The sequence below is a fragment of the Nyctereutes procyonoides genome, unplaced genomic scaffold (assembly GCF_905146905.1).
Source record: "Nyctereutes procyonoides isolate TBG_1078 unplaced genomic scaffold, NYPRO_anot_genome, whole genome shotgun sequence".
Classification (NCBI taxonomy): Eukaryota; Metazoa; Chordata; class Mammalia; order Carnivora; family Canidae; genus Nyctereutes; species Nyctereutes procyonoides.
The window spans coordinates 37,805,876-37,833,802 of record NW_026575146.1 but is presented as its reverse complement, the minus strand read 5'-3'; the positions used below and the strand labels follow the sequence as shown (position 1 = coordinate 37,833,802).

The 27,927-nt window shown below is 38.4% G+C and overlaps 1 protein-coding gene across 1 annotated transcript in view; it reads right to left on the bottom strand.

The window, feature by feature from the left end:
* The window catches only part of FANCC (FA complementation group C), a 281,314-nt gene that overhangs the window by 151,388 nt on the left and 101,999 nt on the right, over positions 1-27,927 (bottom strand). Inside the window, exon 5 of the mRNA XM_055311856.1 lies at positions 27,071-27,165. Coding sequence (XP_055167831.1) covers positions 27,071-27,165 — 95 coding nt within the window. The remainder of the gene's footprint in view (positions 1-27,070; positions 27,166-27,927) is intronic.

The following is a 27,927-nucleotide window of genomic DNA, read 5'->3' as shown; positions in this document are numbered from 1 at the left end:
ATCTTTAAAAAAAAAAACTTGAACAGACATTTCTCTAAAGAAGACTTATAAATGACTAATAAGCACATGAAAAAGTGTTCAACATCACGAATCATTCGGGTATTGAAAATGCCAAAGCACAGGGAGAAACCACTTTTTACCCATTAGAATGGCTATTATTTTAAAAAAGCAAATAGAAAATAAATGTTGGGAGGCTCTGGAGAAAGTGAAATCCTCATTCACTGCTGATGGAAATATAAAATACTCCAAACAATATGAGAAAACGGTATGGCAGTACCTCAAAAAATTAAGAGTATTACGACATGATCCAGCAGTTCCATTTTTTGGTATATATATCCAAAAGAATTGAAAGTAGAGTCACAAATATTTCTACACTCATGTTCACAGCAGCATTATTTACAATATATAAAAAAGGTGGAAGCAGTCAAAATGTCTCAACAGATCAAAGGATAAACAAAATATAGAATATATATATATATAAACAATGGAATATTATCCATCCTTAAAAAAGGAAGAAAATTCCAACATGTATCACAACCTTGAAGACATTATGCTGAAAAAAAAAAATAAGCCAGTCACAAAAAGACAAATATTGAATGATTCTACTTAAAAGAGAAACCTAGAATAGTAAAATTCATGCAGAAAGAAAAATGGTGGTTACCTGGGGCTGGGTTGGTGAGTAGGGAATATGGAGTTATTATTTAATGGATACAAAGTTCATTTTGCAAGATGAAAAATTTTCGAAAGAGGGATGGTACTAATGGTTGCACAATAATATGTATGCAACTGAACTGTACGCTTGAATATGGTTAAAATGGGGGGTGGCTGGCTGGCTCAGTCAACATAGCATGTGATTCTTCATCTTGAGGTTTTAAGATGGAACCCTACACTGGGTGTAGAGATTATCTAAAAAATAAAATCTTTCAGAAAAAAATCATGGCTAAAACGGTAAACTCTTTATGCATATTTTACCACAATTTTTAAAAATTTAGTAAGATGAAAAATAAAAAAAATTCAACATTTATTTATAGTAAAAAACTTTTAATAAGTTATAAATAGAAGGGAATTCCCTCAATTTTATAAAGAACATCCATGAAAAATCCACTTAAAGTCAAGCTAACACTGAAAGCCTAAATGCTTTCCCCCTAAGATCAGGAAACTGGCTAGGTGTCTGCTCTCAAAGCATGTATTCAACATTATAGTGAAGGATTTGTAAGTTCAATTACAAAAGAAAAAAAAATGTAGGGCATATAGATAGGGAAGCAAAAATTAAAATATGATTATCTATGCACAATATCTTAAAGAATCTTTGAAAAGCTGATATAAGTTTAGCAAGGCCCCATGATGCTATGTCAATAAGCAAAAGTATGTTTCTAGGTACTGGCCACAAAAGACTATAAAATAAAATAAATGATAAGCACCCAAATACATAAAATACTGAGATATAAATTTAACAAAATATGTGCAAGAAATGTACAGTACAGACTTCCAGAAAAGATGGTAGAATAGGAGTATCGTAAGACCATCCTTTCCCATGGACACTACTGGGTAACACCCAAATTAGTAAATTACCCAGAATATAACTTGAAAACTGGCAGAACAGATTCTTCTTAACTAAATATAGTAAAGAGGCCATACTGAAGAGGGTAGGAAGAGCAGATCCCCACCAGACAGAGCAAGTATGCAAGACAGAGCAATGAATCCCCATATCATTTGGCTTTGAAAGCCAGAGGGACCTAATAAGCAATGGGGGCTTAACATCTGGAACTCTAAAATTCAGCAAGTTTGACTAGGGGACCAGGAGGACAGAGTTCCCACTTAAAGAAACAGCACAACAAATAGCCCCAAAACAGAAGCAGCAGTTTGAAAAACACTTGGAGGGATCCCTGGGTGGCTCAGCAGTTTAGCGCCTGCCTTTGGCCCAGGGCGCGATCCTGGGGTCTCAGGATCGAGTCCCGCGTCGGGCTCCCGGCATGGAGCCTGCTTCTCCCTCCTCCTGTGTCTCTGCCTCTTCTCTCTCTATGTCTATCATGAATAAATAAATAAATCTTAAAAAAAAAAAAAAGGAAAAACACTTGAAGTATATGGAGTATACAAAAGATTTATTCACTAATTTTGAAGTATATGCTGGAAGGGCTGGGATCTTTGAAAGACCTCTTCAAGGTTAAAAGAGCTGGTGGGCACCATTTCCCTCCCCTGGCCCCAGGCTAGATACACGGAAACCTGTGAGAACCAGCATAGCACCAATACTCTCTACCTACCTTGCTAACAGCAAGCCCCACTCCTGCATTTCTCTTTGGATGTACCCTCTCCGTTAGGGCCATGGCAAGAGTTTTTCTTGGTGGCTGCAGGTCCCATCCCACAGTGGATCACCACAACCTTGCTGGCAGCACACACCCTGCCCCTGATTCTCCTATGGACCCATTCCATCCAACCTGCCAGAACTTGGCAGGATTTTTCCTAGGCAGCTGTAGGTCCCCATCCAGAACAGACCAGAATGGCCTTGCTGGTACCTAAACTCTGCCCTAGAGTTTTCCTATGGACTTGCCTCTTCCAATATGGCCCTGACCACAGACCATCCAAAGCAGTGCCACAAGCCTGGTAGTGACCAAACACCTCCTACAGGGGTCAGCACCACTCCAAAGTGATTCCTGCCTTAGCAAAAGAAGATAACCACACATGCCAGTCCAACTGCAGTTTCAGGAGTGGGCTGGGGGCAGATATCAGATCTAACTGTAGGTCCCACCCACCAATGAAAGCTTCTCAAAAGATAACATAAGAAAGAGCCCTACAGTTTGGTGCTATTACATATCTGACAAATATCTGGCATGATTAAACTCAAGCTCAAGACAACCCCCAACTGGCCTACTAACAAAGGGACCAAACCCTGCCCACAGCAGGCAAAGAAAGCCATTGCAGACAACTGGACTGAGGGCAAATGCAGCTCAGCCACAGCAGTGGGATGTATGTAACACACAAAAGAAACACCCCTGAAGTACCAGGTTGTGGTAAACAGAGGACTCTGTACTACAAGGTACTACAGGATCTCTTCCTCACAAGGCTGCTATTTTCAAGAGCAGAAAGCTCAGTCAATAGCTGACTTTCCTAACACATAAACGGAGAGTTATATAAAAGAGGAAACAGAGGAATGTGTTCCAAATTGAGGGGGAAAAAAGATAAAAAGCACAACAAGGGAGCTAAACAAAATGGAGACAAGTAAGATGCCTGATAGAGAATTTAAAGTAATGGTCATTAAGGTACTCAGTAGATTTGAGAAAAGTGGAGAACCTAAGGGAGGCCCTCAACTCTTTGTTGAGTTGACTGAAAACATTAAAAAGTACCAATCAGAGACGAAGAACTCAGTAACTGAAATTAAAAATACAATGGATGGAATTAACAGCAGATTAAAGGAAGCAGAAGAAAGAATCACTTGGAAGACAGAGTACTAGAAAATAAGCTGAACAGGACAGAAAAAGATAATAAAAAATAAAAAGAGACAAGGAGAATTCAGAGACACCATCAAGTGTAATAACATTCACATTATAGGGATCTCAGATGGAGAATAGAGAGAAAAGAGGAAGGAAACATAAATTCAGATCCAGGAGGCACTAAGAGCCCCCCCACAACAAAATCAACCTAAGAGGATTCACACCACGACATAGTAATTAAAATGGTAAAAATAATGATAAAGAGAATTTTAAAGAAGCAAGAGAAAAGAGAACAGTTACATACAAAGGAAACTCCAAGGCTATCAGCTCATTGTTCAGCAGAAACATCACAAGACAGAAGGAAGTGACACAATATAGTCAAGATACTGAAAACAAAAAACAGAACACCTGGAACCAAGAATACTCTATCTGGCAAGATTATCAACAGAAGGAGAGAGAAAGAGATAAGAGTTCCCCCTACAGAAAAAGTTAAAGGAATTCATGACCACTAAACTAGCCACAAAAGAAATGTTAAAGGAGACTCTTTGAGTGGGGAAAAAAACGCCATAAGCAGAAGTAAGAAAAGTAGGAAGCATAAAACCAGCAAAATTAAATATAGCTATAAAAAAAAACAGTCAAGGGATTTACATAATAAAAGGATATAAAATATGACACCAATGTACCTAAAATGTGGGAGCGAGAGGAGCAAAGAATGGGTTCAAACTTAAGCTACCATCAACTTAATATAAACTGTTACATGCATAAGATATTATATGTAAACCAATGGTAACCACAAATCAAACACTGGTAATAGTATGCAAAATATAAACAGAAAGGAAAGCCAGCAAAATGTGGAAAAAAAGGAGCAAGAAAGAAATAGAGAAGAACTACAAAAACCCATAAACAAGTAAAAGTGGCAATAAGTATATACCTATCAATAATTACTTTGGATGTAAACAGACTAAACACACAGAGTGACAGAATGGATTAAAAAAAAAAAAAAGACTTTTCTACATAATACCTGTAAGAGATGAATTTCAGACCCAAAGACACACCCACGCAGACTGAAAGTGAGGAGATGGAAAAGCATTTATTATGCAAATGAAAGTGACAAAAAGGCCGAGTAGGATACTTACTTTGGACAAAACAGACTTTAAAACAAAGACTGTAGGGGCACCTAGGTGGCTCAGATGATTAAGCATCCAACTCTTGGTTCCAGCTCAGGTCAGGATCTTGGGGTTGTAAGATCAAGCCCTGCAACAGACTCCCCACACAGCAGGGAGTCTGCTTGAGATTCTCTCCCTCTGCCCCTCCCCTTGCTTGCACACTCTCTTTCTCTAAAATAAATCTTTAAAAAGAATAAAGACTGTAACAAGAAACAAAAAACAACACTATATAATCATAACAAGATATAACAACAGTAAATATTTATGCACCCGGTATGGGACCCCTAAATACATAAAGCAATTAATAACAAACATAAAGGAAGTAATTGATAGTAATACAATAATAGTAGGGCACTTTAACACTCCATTTAAATCAATGCATAGATCATTCAGACAGAAAATCAACAAAAAAGCAATGGCTTTGAATGACATATTGGACTAGATAGTTCTAACAGAACATTCTATCCTAAAACAGCAGAATATACATTTTCAAGTGTATATGCGACATTTTCCTGAGTAAATCATATATATTAAGCCATAAAACAAGTCTCAACATATTAAAAAAACTGAAGTCATACCATGTATTTTTTCTGACCACACACAGTGAAACTAGAAATCAACCACAGGAAAACAGGAAAGAACATAAATATATGGATGTTAAATAACATGCTATTAAACAATGAATGGGTCAACAACCAAGAAATCAAAGGTGAAATAAAAAAATACAAGAAGACAAATGAAAATGAAAACACCATGGTCCAAAATCTTTGGAATGCAGCAAAACTGTTCTAAAAAGGAAATTTATGGCAATATAGGCTTACTTCAAAAAGTAAGAAAAATCTCAAACAACTTAACCTTACACCTACAGGAGCTAGATAAAAACAAACAAAAAAACCTCAAGCCAGCATAAAGAAGGAAATAATAAAGATTAGAAGAGAAATAAATGAAATAGAAACTAAAAAGACAATAGAACAGATTAATAAAACCAGGAGCCAATTCTTTGAAAAGATCAACAAAATTATTAAACACTTAGCCCGACTTATCAGAGAAAGAGAGAGAATGGGAGCTAAAATAAAAAAAAAAAATCACAAACAAAAGAGGAGAAATAACACCTGACCTCACGTAAATACAAAGGATAAGAGGACATTCTGAAAAATTATGTCAACAAACTACAATACCTAGGAGACATAGATAAATTCCTAGAAACATTTAACAGCTCAAACTGAATCAAGAAGAAACAAAAAATGTGAAAGACTGATTACCAATAATAGAAATTGAATCATTAATCAAATCCTGCCTGACACCAAAGTCCAGGACCAGATGACTTCACAGGCAACTACTACCAAGCATTTAAAGAAGAGTTCAGGGACGCCTGGGTGGCTCAGCGGTTGAGCACCTGCCTTCAGCCCAAGGTGTGATTCTGGGGTCTGGGGATCGAGTCCCGCATCGGGCTTCCTGCATGGAGCCTGCCTCTCCCTCTGCCTGTGTCTCTGCCTCTCTCTCTCTCTGTCTCTCTCATGAATAAATAAATAAAATCTTAAAAAAAAAAAAAAGAGTTCATATCTATTCTTCTCTATTCCAAAAAATTGAAGAGAAAGAGAAGCTTCCAATTCATTCTATGAGGCCAGGATTACCCTGATACCTGAACCAGATAAAGACAGCACAAAAAGAGAGACAGACAGACAGAACTACAGGCCAATATCTCTGATGAACATAAATACAAAAAAATCCTGAATCCAACACTACATTTAAAAAAAGTCATTCAGGGATCCCTGGGTGGCGCAGCGGTTTGGCGCCTCCCTTTGGCCCAGGGCGCGATTCTGGAGACCCCGGATCAAATCCCACGTCGGGCTCCCGGTGCATGGAGCCTGCTTCTCCCTCTGCCTATGTCTCTGCCTCTTTCTCTCTCTCTGTGTGACTATCATAAAATAAATAAAAATTTAAAAAAAAAAGTCATTCACCATGATCAAGCGGGAGTTTACTCCTGGGATACAAGGATGATTCAATATTTGCCAATATGTTACACCAACAAGAAAAAGGAGAAAAAAAAAACCCATATAATCATTTAAATAGATGCAGAAAAAGCATATGACAAAGTACGACAAGATCCCTTCATGATAAAAATCCTCAATAAAGTGAGCTTTAAGGAAACATCACTTAACTTAATGATTAGACCGTATATGAAAAACCTACAGTAAACATCATAGTCAATAGTGAAAACTTAAAAGCTTTTCCCTTGAGATCAGGAACAAGACAAGGATGTCCACTCTCACCACTTTATTCAACATAGTACCAGAAACTCTAGCTAGAGCAATCAGACATGAAAAAGAAATAAAAGCTTCCAAAGTGGTAAGAAAGAAGTAAAACTTTCAGTGTTTGCAGAGGATATGATACTATATGTAGAAAATTTAAAAACTCTATCAAAAACCACTACAACTGGTAAATGAATTCAGTATAGTATAGGACACAAAATCGATATACAGAAATCAGCTGCATTTCTATATGCTAATAATGAAGTATCAGAAAGAGAAATTAAGAAAACGATCCCATTTACTATTACACCAAAAATAATAAAACACCTAGAAGTAAGCATAACCAAGGAGGTGAAGGCCATGTACTTGGAAAACTATAAAATGCTGATGAAAGAAATTGAACATAAAACCAACAAAAGTAAAGATTTTTCATGTTAATGTACTGAAAGAATATTGTTAAAATGTCCATTCTATCCAAAGCAATCTATGTATTTAAATGCAATCCCTAAAAAAAATAAAATAAAATAAAAAATAAATGCAATCCCTATGAAAATATCAAGAGCATTTTTCACAGAACTTGAACAAATAATCCTAAAAATTGCATGGAAACACAAAAGACTCCAAACAGCCAAAACAATCCTAAAAAAGAACACAACTGGAGGTATCACAATCCCAGATATCAAGTTATATTACAAAGCTGCAGTAATCAAAACACTATGGTTCCGGCACAAAAACAGAGACAGGTCAATGGAACAGAATAGAAAGCCCAGAAATAAACCCACAATTATATGGTCAATTAATATTCAACAAAGAAGGCAAAAATATGCAATGGGAAAACAGTCTCTTCAATAAATAGTGCTGGGAAAATTGGGCAACTACATGCAAAAGAATGAAAGTGAACCACAAAATGAAACAAAACAACCTCAAAATGTATTAAGGACCTAACTGTGAGGCCTAAAACCATAAATATCCTAAAAGAGGGGACAGGCAGTAACTTCTTTTGGTATCAGTTGTAGCATCACTTTTCTGGATTTCCTGAGGCGAGGGAAACAAAAGCAAAAATAACCTATTGGGACTATGTCAAAATAAAAAGCTTCTGCACAGCAAAGGAAACAACAAAACTGAAAGGCAACCTACTGAATAGGAGAAGATATTTGCAAATATATCTTATAAAAGATTAATATACAAAATATATAAAGAACTTATACAACTAAATATACACACAAAAACTAAATAATCCAATTAAAAATGGGCAGAAGACATGAATGACAGAACTGTCTGTTTCTCCAACAGATACATGAAACAAGCTTAACATCACTGATCATCAGGGAAATGCAAATCAAAACTACAATGAGGGATCCCTGGGTGGCGCAGCGGTTTGGCGCCTGCCTTTGGCCCAGGACGCGATCCTGGAAACCCGGGATCGAATCCCACTTCGGGCTCCCGGTGCATGGAGCCTGCTTCTCCCTCTCCCTGTGTCTCTGCCTCTCTCTCTCTCTCTCTCTCTCTCTCTCTCATAAATAAATAAATAAATTAATTAATTAAAAAAAAAAAGAAAAACTACAATGAAATATCATCTCACACAGTCAGAATGGCTAAAATCAAAATACAAGAAAAACAAGTGTTAGCTAGAATATAAAGGGAACCTTCATGTACTGTCGGTGGAAAGGCAAACTGGTACAGCCACTATGGGAAACTGTTATGTAGCTTTTTCAAAAAATTAAATACAGAACTACCATATGTTCCAATCCATCTACTACTGGATATTTACCCCCCAAAAATTAGAAAACATTAATTCAAAAAGATATATGCACTTCTATGTTTATTGCAGCATTATTTACAATAGCTAAATTATGGAAGCAACCTGTGTCCACTTATAAATGAGTGGATAAGGAAGAAATTGTACATAGAAGAAACTGTATATATGTACAATGGAATATTAGTCATAAAAAAGAATGAAATCTTACCATTTGCAGTAATATGGATAGTTCTAAAAGATACAATACTAAGTATGGGGACGCCTGGGTGGCTCAGCGGTTTAGCACCTGCCTTCAGCACAGGGCATGATCCTGGAGTCCCAGGATCAAGTCCACATCGGGCTCCTTGCATGAAGCCTGTTTCTCCCTCTGCCTGTGTCTCTGCTTCTGTGTATGTGTGTTTCTCATGAATAAATAAATAAATAATCTTAAAAAAAAATCAAAACTAAGTGAAGTATGTCGCACAGAGAAAAACAAATGCTGTATGAATTCACTCATATGTGGAATTTAAAAAATAAAACAAATGACCAAAGAAAAAAAAGAGACAAACCAAAAAAACAGACTCTGAACTATAGAGAACTGATGGTTACCAGAGGAGAGGTGGGTGAGGGATGCATGAAGTAGGTAAGGTGGATTAAGAATATACTTATCATGATGAGCACTGAGTAATGTATAGTCATTGAATCACTGTATTATACATTTAAACTAATATAACACTGTATGCTATTACTGAATTAAAATAAAAATTTTAAATTTTAGAAATTTAAAAAAATAAATACATACTATAAAATACTGAGAGAAATTAAATAAATACAAATAAATGGACGAGTATATTATGCTGCTGAGTCAAAACACTTAATATTGTAAGATGTCGATTCTTCTCAACTTAATTTATAGACTCCAATCAGAATGTTCTCAAGCATTTTTGAAAAAAACTGGTAATATATTCTAGAATAACTAGGTATCAATTTAGAAGGAAACAAACCTCTACTGTTACCTCACATCCATATAAAAAAGTTAACTCAAAGTAGGTCATATATTCTCAAACGTAAATTATAAAACTTTTGGAAGAAAACACAAATAGAAAATCTTTATAAACTTGGTATAGGCAAAAATTTCTGAGGACACAAAAAGTTTGAATCATGAAAAAAATGGATAAATAATAGATTTCACCAAAATTTAAAACTTACGCACTTTGTAGTATATTATTAAGAAAATGGGGGATCCCTGGGTGGCGCAGCGGTTTGGCGCCTGCCTTTGGCCCGGGGCGCGATCCTGGAGACCCGGGATCGAATCCCACATCAGGCTCCAGGTGCATGGAGCCTGCTTCTCCCTCTGCCTGTGTCTCTGCCTCTCTCTCTCTGTGTGTGTGACTATCATAAATAAATAAAAATTAAAAAAAAAAGAAAATGAAAAGGTAGGCCACAGATGGAGTGAATATTCTCTCTCAATATATATATGCATTACATATATAAGATGTATGTAAGATATATATATAATGTATATATCTGGCAAGGGAACAGTATATCTAAAATATTTTTTAAAGCACTCTTATACTTAATAAGAAAGCAATATTTTTAGAAGGCAATTTTTTAATGAGCAATATATCTGAATAGACACTTTACAAAAGAAAACTATAAGCACATGAAAAGATGTTTTAACATCAAGTCATCACAGAAATTCAGATTAAAACCATTTTTCAACCATGAGAATGACTAAAACAAAAAAAAACTGAGTAGAGTAAGTGTTGGTAAATATGTAGAACTACTAGAACTCTCATGTGTTGCAGTAAGAATGTCAACCATCTGGCAGTGTCTTATGTTATGTATATATGTATCACACAATTCAGCAATTCCAAAACTAAGCATTTATCATGAAAAATTAAAACATGACTATGCAACTCTTACACATGTATGTTCACAGCAGTTTATTCATAATAGCCAAAAATCAGAAACAATCTAAGTTGCTATCAACACATAAATAGATAAAATGATGTATTGCTACAACAGAATACTCAACAATTAAAAGGAATCAACCACTCAGATAAGCTACAACATGGAAAAATCTCAAAAACATGCTGGATGAAAGAAGCCAGACAGAAGAGCCAATACTATGTTACTCTATTTATATGAAATAATAGAAAAGAGAAAAGCAAATCTGTGGTGACAGAAAACAGATCAGTAGTTGACTAAGGCCAGGGTTGAGAAAATGACTGACTATGAAAGGGCAACACAGAATTTCTTGTGATGACAGAAATGTTTTATTTCTTGATTGTAGTGGTGGTCAGAAGGATGTGTATATTTGTCAAAACATCAAGCTGTACACTTTAAAAGGATACATTTTATTGTATGTAAAATTTGCCTCAATAAAGTTGATTTCTAAAAAGATAATATTACCACTACTATAATACATTATCATAATTCAATAAAAGCACACAAAATAAAAGAAATATTAAAAGGAAAAAACCTACCCAGATCCCACTCACTATTCTAACAAAGTTTTTCCATTTCTGCTTATAATCTTAGTCAGTGCTTATATATTTTGCACAGCTGTTATTATTTTGTATAAATAATTTTAATCCAACTTTTTATTTATGTTATACACATTTTTCACATTATCTCATTGCTATACAAAATGACAACATAATATTTCTTCAAGTAGATTTGCTATAAAAAAGTAGGTATGCTATAATTTAGTTATCCACTAAGTGTTAAGACGTTTGCATTGCTTCTCATTTTTTCCAATTATAAGAATTATTATAATGAACATCATATATAAAGATTCTTTCTTAAATTGAATACTATTTGGGATTAAACTCTCAGGAATCATGGCTAACTTTTTTCCTTTCTTACTTTAGAAATTTTGTATTAGTTGGCTAGGGCTGCTGTCACAAAGTACTACAGAGTGGCTTGAACACAGAAATTTATTGTCTTACGGTTCTGGATGCTAGAGTTCTGAGATCAAGGAGTCATCAGGATTGGTAGTTTCCTGACAATTTTTGGCATTCCTTGGCTGGCACTCCAATTTCTGCTTTCATATCCAAATGGCATTTTGCCTTTGTGCATATTTGTGTCCAAATTTTCCCTTCTTATTAGGACACCAGTCACACTGGATTAGGGGGCCACCCTACTTCAGCTGACCTCATCTTAACTAATCAATTCACATGCAGAGATCCTATTTACAAATAAGATCACATTCTAAGGTTCTGAGATTTAGGACTTGAACATATGAATTTAGGGGAAATACAATTCAAACAAAAATAGAAGTTATACTTGTTACTAAAAACTCAAAAAGCAGAAAAAAAAATAATTAAACTCAATCTCTACTCTCCACAGAAGAAATAGCTATTAATCCCTTTAACTATTCTAACATTTCAATAACACCTTGGCCTCCCATAACCAGGATTTGTTGTTCCTAATGTACCACAGACTAAATCTAGCATGCAATTTTAATTCACTATAAATGGTGGGGTGATCTCTGAACACCTAAACATTTAAACATTTTTTCTCACTTGAAGGATCTCTGCAGGGTCTCTAGGACATTTCAGAATCCCAGAATCACAGATTCAAGTGTTAAAAAGCCTTAGAGATAAACTGGCTTAAGTGTAGCTGCAGCAACATATTTTTTGAATGGTTTTAAAGTCATGCCTAGGTCCAAGATGGTCTGCCACTTACTAGCTAGTAAATTACTTCTCTAAATCTAAATTCTCTTATCTAGGGCAGTCCCGGTGGCTCAGCGGTTTAGCGCCACCTTCAGCCCAGGGCGTGATCCTGGAGACCAGGGATGGAGTCCCACATCTGGCTCCCTGCATGAGGCCCGCTTCTCCCTCTGCCTCTGTCTCTGCCTGTCTCTCATGAATAAATAAATAAAATATTTAAAAAAATAAAATAAATTTTCTAATCTATAACAGAGGGTAATGATACCTGCCTTCTTGGAGTTGTGAATATTTAATAAGATAATTCATCTAAACACATATTAAACATTCAACAGTAACACTATACATTTAAAGTTTCTTTAAATTTTTTAAATTGTGATTAAAAATGTGATAAAAACGTAACATGAAATTTATCATCTTAATCATTTTTTTAATTTTTTTATTTATTTATGATAGTCACACAGAGAGAGAGAGAGAGAGGCAGAGACACAGGCAGAGGGAGAAGCAGGCTCCATGCACCGGGAGCCCGATGTGGGATTCGATCCCGGGTCTCCAGGATCGCGCCCTGGGCCCAAGGCAGGCGCCAAACCGCTGCGCCACCCAGGGATCCCCATCTTCATCATTTTTAAATATACAGTTCAGTAGTGTTAAGTATATTCAAATTATTATGCAACAGATCTCTAGAACTTTTCTTCTTGCAAAACTGAATTCTATACCCCTTAAACAAATACTCTTCTGCTTCTCCTCTAGCTGCTGTTCTGTTTCCATAAATTTGAACACTTTGGATATTACATGTAAGTAAGATCATATAGTATTCTCCCTTTTTTAAGATATGGAAATGATGCATGTAACTTCTGTAATATCTCACTAGCAGAGCCAGAAGAGATCTGGATTTTCTGATTCTTAAGAGTGACTCATCTGAAGTTATTTTTTAGTTCCAGTTGAGCTATGAAAGCTGCCTGATGGCCAGTATTTTTGTAAGTAACTGCTTATGTCTACCATAGAGTAAAGGACTATTTAAACCACAAAACCTTTAAAAGACCTGGAAATCAAGATTTATGGATTTAAATATGTCTGGTTCTTTTGCCATGCTGCTCATTTATAGAAACTCCAATGTTGTCAATATTAAACAGAACCAGATCTGATAGGAACAAGAGTCAAACTAAGATAAAGTATAACAATCACTAGGTCAAAGAGAGTAAGCCAGTTACAGTTACCAGCTTACACTGCCTGGATCCCTGGGAGGGATGGATGTCAGCCCCCTAAAGAAATGCACATGTGGTCTGGGAAACAACTGAACTTCAAAACAGATGTAGAGATCATGTTGCCACATGTAGTGCAGACATCCACATGGCCCTCAATGGTGGCTATTCACTATGAAATACCTCCACTGTAGACATTACTGTTTAAATTTACTTTTTGCAGGGATTTATCCCAAAATAGCCCAAGGAGCACTACCCAGGCAATTTAGATTGAAATACAGTGAGCCTATGTCTTAGAAATATATATTACACCTGTAACACAGAGATCTAAAAATTCCCTTTCTATTCCAGACTGAGGTTGGAGCATAACAGGAGAACTGGAGGAATAGGGTTGTAATAAGGAGAAGGCTGGGAGTTATAGGAGGGGATCTGGTCAATGTTCTATTAACGAAGCCAAGTCAATTAAAGTTATAGTTTAATGGAAAAGCCAACATGATCATAAAACAAAATAAACACAAAACATAAAACAGGTCATCCGGAGAACATCACCAAGCATCTCAAACATCCTGTTCCTAATTGGCAATAAATGTCTTGATCTGGCCTATTTGAGCAGTGGCAACTTACTAAAAAAACAATCTGATACAATTTAGAATTTGAATAAACGGAAATCTACCTGAATGATATAAGAAAGAAAAACGTAGCTAAGTACACAAATGGTATCTCATTTTGCCCTCTCAAAGGAAGCAAATGTTTATTTCAGGAAGTTCAATAATAAAGTTCAGTGTCTTAACATTAATGACTCAGGAGACAGTTACCATTTTCCAAAACATGCACATAGAAAGACATAAATATTCGCAATTCAGCTTCATGTGTGGATCACATCAAACGAGTGTAAAATACTTGGGAATGCGAATAGCAGTATTTGCACATTTTCCAGAACCCTGCAAAATGCTGCATACCATATTTATATTGCAAAACTATGAAATACTGAGGAGACTTTATCAGGCTAAATAAGAACAACACAGTATGTAGTAAGGCAGGTGCTATTTCATGGAATTACTGAAGTACCTGAATTGGGTAGCCTACTACTAAGACACTACTGCCCTAACACAGTATGGCAGACAGCTTCCGTGGTTTCCAAATGCCCTGGAGAAAACACATTAAGAAAACCATAAAGAAATTTTCTATGCTTTCCCTTTTTCAGTTGCTTAGTTCCTAGCCAGTTCTATTCAATAACAGAGAAGAAAAGGAAGAGGAGTCAGTTTGTATTATATTTCCTGCATTATGGTCCCAAGGATACCATGGGAAACCAAAAGGTAGTGAGGAATGCAGGAGAGAAAACAGGGTTTCTGCGTTCCTCTGTCCTGGAAGATGGCACAGAAGATAGGGAACAGTTGGTGGGCTGACCTGATGGGTCGCCTGCTCCTCCCTCTCACACATTCTTACTTGGCTTATTCTAGGGATTCTGCCACCGCTTCTCCTTACAGTTCTCAGTGAATGGTGCCACCATCCAATCCAGCACGATGCTCAAGTCAAAAGCCTAAGGGTTCTCTGATGTCACATCCGTATCACCATAAGCCATCTCTGCCTTGCTCAAGATCACACCTCCTTCCCTCAAAGGCCACATTCCAATGACTGGAAGCAGAAGCATTAAAGCCCAGCCCTCTTGTCCCAAAGCAGGAAAGCTCTGAAAAGTCTCCCATCTGTCCCAGTAGGCACAACAGAGGTTTCCGTTGAGACTGCACTGTAGCTGAACTTTTCCTTTGCACAATCCTGCATCCTTCCTTTCCCCACAACAGCTGTCACTGCCTGAACATTATCTCCATTTCAAGGCCAGATTTCCAGAAAGCCCAAGCCATGACATCATCTTTCAGTCCTGTCACACTCTCCTCCCCAGAAGAACTGATCTAGTTGGTCAGTTTGGGAGAAGAAACTAAACCAAAATTTCTCTCCCAACCCTGTCTTTCTGACTTGCCTTAGCTGCAGAAAGGATGTGCTCTAGCTTACCGATGCATCCTGCTTACACAGGCAGGCTCATTCCCTGCCAGGCATGCCCACTGTAGTCCAGCTCAGCTTTACTAGGAGCCATTTGCACCTTCAGGATCCGGCCTAACTCTCCTGTAGAGCCAGTATATAATAGATGGGATAGCTCATTCTTATTATCATTACCAAGAAGACCTTTTCCAGCTTCTTCTCTGCCTACTCTCCTACGTGTACCTCAAATCCCTTTCAGTTTTTCCAGTTCTGTGACTGCCCCTAGCCTCTGCTTCCCAGGGAACTCATACCTCATGATGCAAGCTCAATTACCATTTTCTGAAAGCCTTCCTAACCAGCCCTGCAAACCTCCCCAGCTCCCAATGAGGCTTTTTTCCTTTCTACTGAGCTATCACAGTACTTTCAAAATGCTGTCCTTCTATTCCTTCACTTGTTATTTTGCATTAAAACCATTGATTCTGCAAGGCAAGATATTCATATCCTCCTATATCTGCTTGTACATGGTAAGTACTTGGGATATACTTATGAAATAAACAAAGGATTGAGAAAGACTAGAGGAGAGCAAGGGAAAAAACAGGAAGGGATATCAATCATGACAAATGACCCTCTCCCAATGCCACAGTTAAAATACTTTCAGGAGCTCCTTTGGTGCCCTATGCTACTAATTTATAAACAAACTCACAAACTGGCATTCGTGGCCCTCAAAAATCTTTCCTGAATTGTTTTTTCTAATCTTAATTTCTACTTTTCCTCATAAATGCCTTATTCTCCAGCCTAAGTGGGAAATCTTTTTTTTTTTTAACCATGCCCAACCTTCTGTCTGTTCACTTTCTTCTTTCCAAGTGGAACACCCCCCACCCCCCACCAAACACACACACCAGGGTTTACCATCTAAAACCATACTCCTTTATTTACTCATTCAGCAAATAATCACTAATTTCTTACTGTGTGGCAGATATTGTTCTATACTTTTAGAAGAAAGTCTCTACCCCCATGGAACTTATAACCTAGATGGGAGGGAACAGGCAGAAAGAAAAAAAAAAAAATCACTGTGTCAGGGGGTGATCAGCAGTAAGAAGACTAAGTCAAAGTACGGAGAACTCAGTGGTTCTGATGACAAGATGATGAGGAAGGCCTCTTAGCTAAGATGATATTTGCATAGTGGCCTGAGAGAGCTTCCAGAAGGAGCCATCTGGCTCTCTGGGGAAGAGCTGTGGAAATAATTGCATACACTCTAGGGAGGGGAGGAGGTTGCGGAGTTCGGGAAAGTCACACTATTTCTGAAAGTTCCAAATGTGCAGAATAAAGAAGTAGACAGCTCATAATTTATTTAAAGGGGAATTTTCATGGGGATGCAAATCAAAGAGATATTTTAAAAAGAAATATATACAACCAGTCCTTTGTTATTTGGTAAGCTATAACATGGGATAAAGGTGTTACTTGCAGACCAGTCTCTCTTTTGCTAAAATCTTGTAGTAATGTTCAACTACTGGGCTTATGCCGTTAGTGTGCAACTATGGAAATGAATGTTATGAATTTCATTCAGGATTGTGCAAAAAAGTAAAACAGACTGAGGCTATGAAGGACTTCTTTATTTGATTCATTTAAAATATATTTTTATTTTTCATTTAATTTAATCCATTGAATAAAATGGATTATTTCAGTTACCCCTTCAAAAAATTTATGAAGTAGAAAGAATTAAAATCTCCATTTCAGGTGAAGTAAAGCTCAAATAAATAACTTGAGTGAAGCTAATGGAGTAGGGATGTCATAGCACTCTAGCAGGTCTTCAGGGTTAACTTGCTTCAAGGTACCACAATCCTCACTTGCTGATTTAAGAAGGCCCTTAATCTGTAACAGAATTAATTTCCTTTCTTTGAGATTTGGCTATCACTGGCCTTGGGGAATAAAATAAAAGACCAGAACCTTCCCAGGCCACAGTGACCAACAAGTCTATTTGAAGTCCCCTTAGCTTTCTGATTAGCCCAGCAATCTTTTAGCAAAATGATTTTCATTTTTAAGGTTGCACAAATGACTTTACTGACCTCCCTATGCACATCTGTAGACCTTCCCTTCCTCTGCAGAAAGAACAGAACACTCTCCACAATCCCTGGGTACCAAGGATTCAGATGTTCCTGCACCACCCCCTCTGAGCACCAAGGAACTAGAACTTCTTGCACAACCTCCGAGCACTGAGATAACTCTGTAGCTGGCATCATTGAGTCTGCACGTAATCAAGAAATGTCACAGACCACTGCACTCCCTTAACCGATTAATAAAAATCTCTGGGCCATGCAGAAACCTTGGAGTTGGCCTTCTGACAAAAGTTCATCTTCTACCAGCTGGCCACCCTCCTCAGTAAAGCCCCCCCCCTTTTTTAAGATTTTATTTATTTATTCATGAGAGACACACACGGGGCGGGGGGTGGGGGGGTGGGCAGAGACCCAGGCAGAGAGCGAGGCAGGCTCCATGCAGGGAGCCCAACATGGGACTCAATCCCAGGTCTCCAGGCCTAATCCCTGGGCCAAAGGTGGTGCTAAACCACTGAGCCATCTGGGTTGCCCAAGCCCTTATTTTTATTTTTATTTTTATTTTTTTTACCATAAACACTCATCTCTTGAGTGCCTTTAGGGCAGTGAGCTGGTGAACTTGGCTTTTGCTAACAGGGAAGCAAATCAGGTCAGAGTTGGTCTTATTCTCTTTCAAGTCTCTAAACATTATGTTTGGTGGTGTACAGAACACAAAGAATATACATTTCAACTTATCTATAAATAAGAATGCTAGAAGCTTCCTAGCTTTTATAGGCAAAATAATATAACTTATATTCTAGGAGAACTATGTGAACTACATATGCTTTGACATTTTTGTCCAATTCTCTTCCTATAAGCTCCGCAGGCCCTGGTCCTACCACTTGTGACACATCTTCTATTACTGCAAACATCTGGTGTCTGAAATCATAATCCGTACCAGCATGAAATGAGTCCACCAGGGTGGCTGGGCTGCTGCATGTGCCTTCGAGCTCCATTCTCACCTTGTTCTTTCTCACACAAGCTGAGAAAGGAAACAGGGCCCATTTCAAAGTGTCCAAACTTGTATTACTGTTCCAACAGAATGCTGGAATGTCTCCTCTCGAAACCTGGACTTGTACAAGGTTCCAGCATCTCTGGGTATCTGCCCAAGTCAGTGTTTTCCAGGGGCTGCTGCTGAGGAGTTGGAGCCAATTCCACAGCCCGAACTGGGGTCAACCTGCCTTATCATCTGACGCAAAGGTGGGTAAGGCTCCTCCTGAGTCCCTCAGTGTATGTTGCTGGATCCCAGAGCTCCCACATAGGCACTCCTGTTCATGGGTAAATGTCGAATTTTAAATGTTTAGCAGGGACAAAAATGATGTCGCCACCAAGAGGCTGCCATCAGTATTCAAGGAGGCCTTCTTTAATACACATCATACGCGGTGGTGGAAAAATAACTCTGAACCAGGTATGAATTATATCAACTGTATTTATTTTGTCAAATTCACTATTTATTCATAATATCCTTTGAGTAAATAAGACTTTTTTCTTTTGCAACTGTGTATGTGTATACCTGAGCTTTGAAACCCTTTTAAAAGCTAGTTTAGTAAGCCCCCAAATAAGCCTGTTTTCACCATTAGAATGCTGTTGGCTGCTAGTAAAAAAAAACTCTAAACCAAACTGGCTTGAACAGGAAAGGGAATATACTAGAGCACTGAAGTCCAGGAGAGGCTTGGTCCGGGGCCCAAACAGAAACAACCTGAACATGACCCTTTTTCTCCTCCTCTCAATTCTGTTTTCCTCAGGACTAACTTTATTCCCAGACAGGCTCTGTCCTTATGGACCCACAGTGATTGGTAGCAACTTCAAGGACTATGTGTCACCTAATTCATGTTTAGCAGGAAAGATAAAATCCACTTCTCCCATCAAACGAGTGTAGGACTGAATTTCCAGTGTGGGCTACATGCCCATCTTGACCAATTGCTGTAGCCAGGGAAAGGAGGGGTGGTCCTGGTTAGGACAGGGTGTGGTCAATCTCACAACGCACAGCAGAGAAATGCAGGGTACACTAAGAAGGTAAGAAAGGAGGGAGCTAGATACTGGGAAAGCAATGAAAAACCATCCACCAAATGTCTGAATATAAAAATTCACCGAAAACAAACTGCAGGTTTTAGAAAGTCAAGCAAATAGAATACAGGTGGGAAAAGATACTGGTATTGTGTTTGTTATTTCAAAAGTAAAACCAAAACAAAAGAGACAGCAGTCACACAGGATTGCCAATGTTCTGCCAGAGTGGAGCTATGGAAGAGAAATCTTCAGCATCCCCGGCTTCGTGCCTGAATTTTACCTTGTCTCCTATTGTCTTTCACTAATTGCCCTCAAGAAATATGCTATTTCCCTTTTAAATCACCATTCAAACTTGAACAATAATTCTTTCCCTCCCTTTCAACATCTGAGCTGAGCCAGGCTAGCATTTTCAAATCCCAAACAACACAAAAATGAATAATAATGGAAATTACCAACAGTGTAGAATAATCATGTTTCCAAAGTATCAGTGTCTGCCCCCTGGCTGACCAGTCTTTAGAGCAGCTGTTCCAGCACCAAACCTACGTCTCTTTGGACTCCCTTGCCTGTCTTGCAACTTGGTATACACAATACCATCATTTCTGAAACCACTGGTTTCCTAAAAATTCAGGACACTCCCTGTAGAATGCCTTGACAATGATCTGTTACACCAAATATAACAAAACATACAATTTGGGGTTCACTCAAAACCCATTGTTTATTAGATTTTAATATAGAAAAAACTGTCATGGGAAGGTTCAGCCTTTTTGGCTAATTTGATGAAATAACCCACACATGTTAGGGAGGACGATCTGCTTTACCCAATCTATTTAAATGGTAATCACCTTCAAAAATACCTCACGGAAACACCGAGAATAATGTTATGACCAAATATCTGGGCACCGCATAGCCCAGTTCAGTCGACACAAAATAAACCATCATAGATAGATGAAACCAATGGAGAGATTTAGGATCACATCTGCACATACAAAGACACCTGACTTATGACAAAGGTAGCACCATAGGAAACAACCTAGTATGAGCTGAAACAATCAAAGACATGCATGTCAAATAACCTATAATCCACCTGTTTTTTTTAGAAAGTTTTTTACTTTGACAAAATAAGGCATGTGCAAGCTTGTTCACAAGTATCTGAAGTGATGTATGTTGGGCCTGTGGGATCAAGGGGGTTTCAGGAGGCACCAACAAAATGGTGGCGGGCCCTCCATCTTGTCACCCTCGCCTCGGGACTTTCCCGCCACTAGCGGACCGCCCAAGGACACGTCATCATGGGAAAACAGGACCTATGCAGGAAACAGAAACCGAACCTTACCTAACCCCGTACCATATACAGACATAAGCAGCTATCACCCTATACCGGCACCGCCCTACTCTTCCCTATAAAAGCCTGCCTGTATTTTTTTTTTTTTTTTTTTTTTTTTTTTTTATTTATTTATGATAGTCACATAGAATGAGAGAGAGAGAGGCAGAGACACAGGCAGAGGGAGAAGCAGGCTCCATGCACCGGGAGCCCGACGTGGGATTCGATCCCGGGTCTCCAGGATCGCGCCCTGGGCCAAAGGCAGGCGCCAAACCGCTGCGCCACCCAGGGATCCCGAGCCTGCCTGTATTATGCCCGCGCGCAACTTCCTCGGTCTTACTCCCTTGCGGCCCCAGAACCTCGCCGGAGAGCGCTTCCATTAAAAGCTTGCCTCGACCCAAACTTTGCCTGGCCTCTCTATTTCATTTCACTACCAACCGGATCAAACCTGACAATGTACAAAACACATTATCTCACTCTCCAATTGTTCTTCTTTTCCTCTGTAGTTCTTTATATAATAGATGCTTTGAGCCCTGGGTATATGGGAGAAAATGTGACAGCAACTCTGCTCCTAGTTGCCCTAACCAGAAACAAATTCCCATCAAAAACAGAATGGATAAATTAACTGTGGTACATTAATAAAACGCAGTACTATACCACACTGAAAATGAGTAAGTGCCAACTACATCTAAGATCATGGGTGAATCCTACAAACATAATTCTGAACAAAATAAATCAAACACAAAACAATATATAGTGTATTATTTCATCTATATCAAGTTGAAATAATAAGCCAAACTGCATAGTTAAGTGGTAAAACCATAAAGCAACATAAGTAAAAGCTAGGCTAGTGGTTCTACTAGAGGGAGACAAAGGAGCATGTAGGCAGGAAGGAGTACCTGAGGGGAGGGAGTTAGCGGAGGCAGGTAATGCCCTGTTCTAGTTCCTGACCAAGGTAGCAGTCATAAAAGTAGTTATAAAAATAACTGTAAATTATTTTATGATAATTTGTTAAGCTTGTCATTTATGCTTGATGTACTTCTTTCTCTGTTAGATTCTGTAATTTAAAAGTTGTGTTTTTTTAAAAAGAAGAATGAAATAGAGGATTAAAGCAAATTAGGTAACATTTGGGTATTAGCACTGCATTTTGAAAGGGAATAAAAATGAAGTAATAATTTCTGTCCCTGGTATTCTGCTGTTTTCTTCTCATCAGAATAAAATTTACAGAGGTATGGTCTTGCCCAGAGAAGACAGGTGTCTCCTAAATTTGGTAGGCCTGGATATCTCCCCTGGATTATAACCTCTCAGAACAGACTTTAAATCCACTGCGACAGCCTCAGCCTCTGTTGTAGTGCCTGACAAACAGTAGGTGCTCAAAAAGTATGTGTTCGATTAAGCTTTTCAAGAACCAAGTATTCCAAAAAGACATGAAAGAATCCTGTGACTTCAGTAAGTTCCAAACTGTAAAAATAGCCACTTCTCAGTTATGTGATGGGACATTTGAGGTTACCAGTAAAACCTCAAAAACAAAAACAAACACATATATTAATGTATTTCCAACATATTAACATAGACTAACATATGGCCAGCAAACAGAACTTTTATTTCATCTCTGTTCTAAAATTACAACTCCTACAACTCAATCTACTAATCTGAATTTTTACTGAGTTTTAGAATTTACGGAGGAAATTCTTATTTTTTGACTCAGACTGTTTCAATCACATTCCTCAGTGTAGCAATCTGGCTACTTCTTGCACTTCCCACTCATCCTATTCTCACCAAGGTTATTCCTCCTAGTGGCTTAAATCCAAGCACTCCTTTTTGATCCTTATCTTTATGCCCGACAGCTGCCCTGTCCAAAATACAGTGACCACCAGCCACATGGGGCTACTGAGCATGTCAAATGTACTGAGTATGATGAAGGAAGGAATTTTTTAATTTTTAAAATTTTAATGAAATTTAAATTTAAAAACTGACACTTGGTTCAGTTATAAATTTCTCTGGAATAATTTGGGTATGTGAACCTACTTTTTCAAGAGTAAATTTTATGAAATTGAAAAAACAGAGTAAGAACTTCCAGTGAAAATTTAGCATCTGAATTAAGATGTAACACGTAGACGCAAAATTTAAGCATAACACACACACACGCTGGATTTCAATGAATTAGGATGAATAGAGATTATAAAATAATCTCACTAATAATTTTTATATTGATTATATGTTGAAATGATAGTATTTTGGATATACTGGATTACATAAAAATTACTAAAATTAATTTCACTTATTTCTGGGGCGCCTCCATGGCTTAATCAGCTAAGCATCTGCCTTCGGCTCAGGTCATGATCTCCCAGTACTAGGACTGAGCCTCTTGTGGGCCTACCGGCTCAGCAGAGAACCTGCTTCTCCTTCTGCCCTTCCCCCTGCTTATGCTCTCTCCCTCTCTCTAATAAATAAAATCTTTTAAAAACTTAATTTATGTCTTTTTTGTCTCTTAAAGCAGCTACTGGAAAACTTAAATTATCTATATAGAATATATTTTATTTGTGTTGGGTAGTGCTGCACTATAGTAGTTGGTGTGCACAACCCTCGTTCTTTCTTGAAATGCTGCTGGTCTTCTCCTTCTATACCTTTGACTCCCTGGTATTTTGTTGTTGTTGTTGTTTAAGATTTTCATTTTTTTAATTTATGAGAGCCACAGAGAGAGACAGAGACATAGGCACAGGGAGAAGCAGACTTCCTGCGAGGAGCCTGATGCAGAACTTGATCTCAGGATCCTAGGATCATGATCTGAGCCAAAGGAAGACTCTCAACCACCGAGCCATCCAGATGCCCTGACTCCCTTGTTTTTAAATGCCAGTGTCTCCCAAGGTTGTCCTGAGGCCCTTTCCTTTCCCCATGCCAGGTGCCCTCTCTGGGCAACCTCCCCCTCCCCCAAGGCTCCACTGCTCCCAAGCCCTGAGCACTGTGAGCTCTCGTGTGTAAATCAGCTCACTCTCCTGAGAATAGCATTTCAACTCCACCTATACCTAAGTACATTAGTACGTAACCTGCCATTACATCTTTTGAATATTTACCTTATTTGTATCATAAATCTGGCCCCTCTTCTCTATTTCATTCAGGGCTACATGATTTCACCCCTTCACTACAATAGCTGCCAAAGCACTATCCCTGCTCCCTTCCAAATCAACTTCCTTTTGCGTTATGTTTCTAAAATTCACACCTGGCCAGATAATTTCTCTGTTTAAAATACTTTAGTTTCCGGGGATCCCTGGGTGGCTCAGCGGTTTGGCGCCTGCCTTTGGCCCAGGGCGTGATCCTGGAGTCCCGGGATCGAGTCCCACGTCGGGCTCCCAGCATGGAGCCTGCTTCTCCCTCCTCCTGTGTCTCTGCCTCTCTCTCTCTATGTCTATCAAAAATAAATAAATCTTAAAAAAAAAAAATCTTTAGTTTCCCCATTACCTTCAAAATAAAATAAAAACTTCATATAAGGGATCCCTGGGTGGCGCAGCGGTTTGGCGCCTGCCTTTGGCCCAGGACGCCATCCTGGAGACCCGGGATCGAATCCCATGTCGGGCTCTCGGTGCATGGAGCCTGCTTCTCCCTCTGCCTGTGTCTCTGCCTCTCTCTCTCTGTGTGACTATCATAAAGAAATAAAAATTAAAAAAAAAACTTCATATAATTATACTTACGTTTTCATGCTTCATCACTAGCTGTATAAAATCCCAAGCTCAAGCATTATCTAAGTACCTGCAGTTCCCTGAGTACAATACTGGCTTTCTCACCACCATCCTTGCGCATGCTTTTTCTGCTGAGAGAATTATCCTTCCTAAAGCTCTATGCCTGTTCTCCTAGTCACCCTTCAAAACTCAGCTGATATATTACCTCCTGCAGAACACATCTACAGACTCCCAAGTCTAAGCAAGTGTTCTCTGTGTCACCATCACACCTATACATAGCTCTGATTACCAGTCTGTGAATTCCCTAATGACAGGAATTAAGATTTTAAGTTAACCTTCCTGTGCTATGTGTGTACCTATTGATAAAGGGACACAGTATTTTTTTTAAAGATTTATTAATTTATTTATGATAGACATAGAGAGAAAGAGAGGCAGAGATACAGGAGGAGGGAGAAGCAGGCTCCATGCCGGGAGCCTGACGCAGGACTCGATCCCGAGACTCCAGGATCGCGCCCTGGGCCAAAGGCAGGCGCCAAACCGCTGAGCCACCCAGGGATCCCCAGGACACAGTATTAAATACGGAAAGTCCACAGAATAAAATGCAAGGCTAGAAATTTTTAAACAGGCTAATAAAGTCATGAGTTTAAATGAAGAAGGTTAACCTAAAGACCCCCAAAACACTTTATTAGATGGCCTATTTCAGGACTTAATGAACTAGCCAATACAAAAATATATTCTAAGTAATCATTAAAACATCAACTACTCAACAAAAGCAATAATTTAAAAAATTAAAAACTATATGTTATTCTATTTCTATAGGCTTGTTTTTTTTATCTTTTCTTTCCTAATTCTACTTATCAGTTCCTTTCTGTAGCTCTTTACAGTAATTCACCTTCTAGTTAAAGTTTGCACCCTTTCCTTCCCCCACCCAATCCTTTTCATTTCTACTGTCCCTTCAATTATTTTAATCTAATGGAAAAATACAAACATTGTCTTTGTCAGTCCTGTCAGCAATTTTGTTTAAAACAAAGGCATAGTAGGAAGCAATGAACGGAATGATATCACTGGTCAGACTGACAGACAACACTGTATGCATTACTCTGAGTGTGTGAGTTCATAATATTAAGCAGCTAATCTGAACTATATGCATACTAAGTGGAGTCTGACAAGCATCAGCGAGTCCTTGAGGTTATTACAGTAGAAGAGTGTGGGGTATGGGAAAAGAATAAGCAATTTGCTGGTGGTGAAGGCAGCCACAGCCCAGCCTTATAATATTCGCCAACTTGTGCCTGCTCTTCGAGAGAAAACAGAAACAGATGGGGAATGCAGTAGGCTATGGGTTCTGTGGACTAACACAGGCAAGTAACAAATTTGATGGTGTGAGCAGCACTAGCCAACGAGCACCGGTGCTAGTCTGAGCATCCTGGCCTGGAGAGCAACTTCAGGATATAAAATAAAGACAGCAGCTCCCAGGGCACTTCTGAATTTTCATTTTACTACAGATTAGATTTGAGAGAGGCAGAAAAGAACTCAGGAATTATGTAAGTTTTTAAACAGGCTGATAGGGAGAAACAACTTTTTTTTTTTAAGATTTTATTTTATTTATGAGAGAGAGAAAGAGAGAGAGAGAGGCAGAGATACAGGCAGAGGGAGAAGCAGGTTCCCTGCGGGGAACCTGACGTGGGACTTCATCCTAGGACCAGGATCACACCAGAGCCAAAGGCAAATGCTCAACCACTGAGCCACCCATGTGCCCCAAGAGAAATATTTTTTTGAAGGATAGCAATTACTAGGAGGAAGACAGAACATTCTTTTAATTACCTGAAAGTAACTTTACAAAATCATACAGCATTAGTTAGGCTGAATGAGACAGGGGCACCCAAAATGGCAGACATCTCAAATTGGGTAAAAATGGCTAATCTTCCCGCCAAAGGAGCCATGACCACCACGTCATCTCCAGTAAATCGAAGCCTAGACGGAAAACCGAAACTTTCCAGCCAGGACTTTCCAGCCAGGGACCACCCCCCATCGTCTGTACTATCCCCACCCCCAGCCAATCACCTAGGGACATGGTGTGTCCTTGCCTATTTTGGCAAGGGACCCACCCGTATCCGGACCAGAACCAATAAGGCTTAAAAAAACCCCAGACTCCCCAACCCCGGCGCGACTTCCCTGACTCGCGACTTCCCTGACTCGGGCCAACTCTCCGAGTCACGGAACCTCGCCCGGGAGCGCTCCCCATTAATGCACTCTCGAACCTACTGCCTGGCTCTGCTGTTATTTTTTCTCTCTCCCCCGTTCATTTTGGAAAAAACCTAACAATTAGGCCTTCCAGGCATGAGAAATTCACCCTAAACACCGCTACATTCTGGAATTCACAATTAAGCAAGAATGAAACCTCGTGAAACATCCAGCAAGATAATGGAACAGTGAAAACTATATTTCTGAAAAAGTTTCTAAAACATCATAGAACTGGACTATCAAAGGAGCACCTTTAAACAATCAATTCAATGCAAAGCAGTGTGCGGCAAGATTTATTCTTACCCTGGTCCAGGAGTTAAGTTTAGATTCTTCAGAATTCTGTGGTTCTTTATTAATTAGACAACATAAGCACCATATTAGAATTTTTTGGCTTTCATCTGCAAAAAAGGAAAACTAAAATAAGGAGGTTTTGTCAAATAGAAAAGATAATCAACATAAAAAATTTTAAAACACTGTATTTAAAGGAAATATATGTTATTATATTTTAGGAAAATCTCAACCTACTAAGTTCACAGAACCATGTGTGAAACTTAACTTCGTGGGGTTTTTTTTCTTGTGGTTTCAGGATCACTTATGCTTAGCCCTTGTGTGGTCAATTCCCTTTCTGATAGAGCAACAATTTTGAAAGCCAAAGAGAGTAACAGAAATAACTAAAAGAACTGCACTTTTCACAAGATCAGTTCTCTTAAAGCATATGTCAAACTGTTAGTAATTTCAACCTTTTTAAAGCAATATAACTGTTACAGGCAACAGTATGTATTTGTTTTAATCTCTTAATTTTCTAATTTCCCAAAACATCCTCATTTGTTAAAAACAAATTTAATAAAGGATCATTTTAAAATTGTTTTAAAATTTATCTAAAATGATCTGGATAAAATAGATGCCTCTTACATGTTCCTCATTCTTTCCTCTAAAATTTAAAACTTTACCAAATATGTGATGAAAATGCTGAACTTGAAATCTTATACTTGGCAAAAATATCTACTCAGTGAGCCCTTTTCTTTTTCCTCGTTTGGTAACTGAGTCCATTCCAGTTGGAGATTTAACAACACAACTGAGAAACAAATGCTGCCTAAAACTGAAAATGTCAGTACCTACACTAGAGCCAAGCAAATGTAGCCCCTCTTCCAAAGGCCATC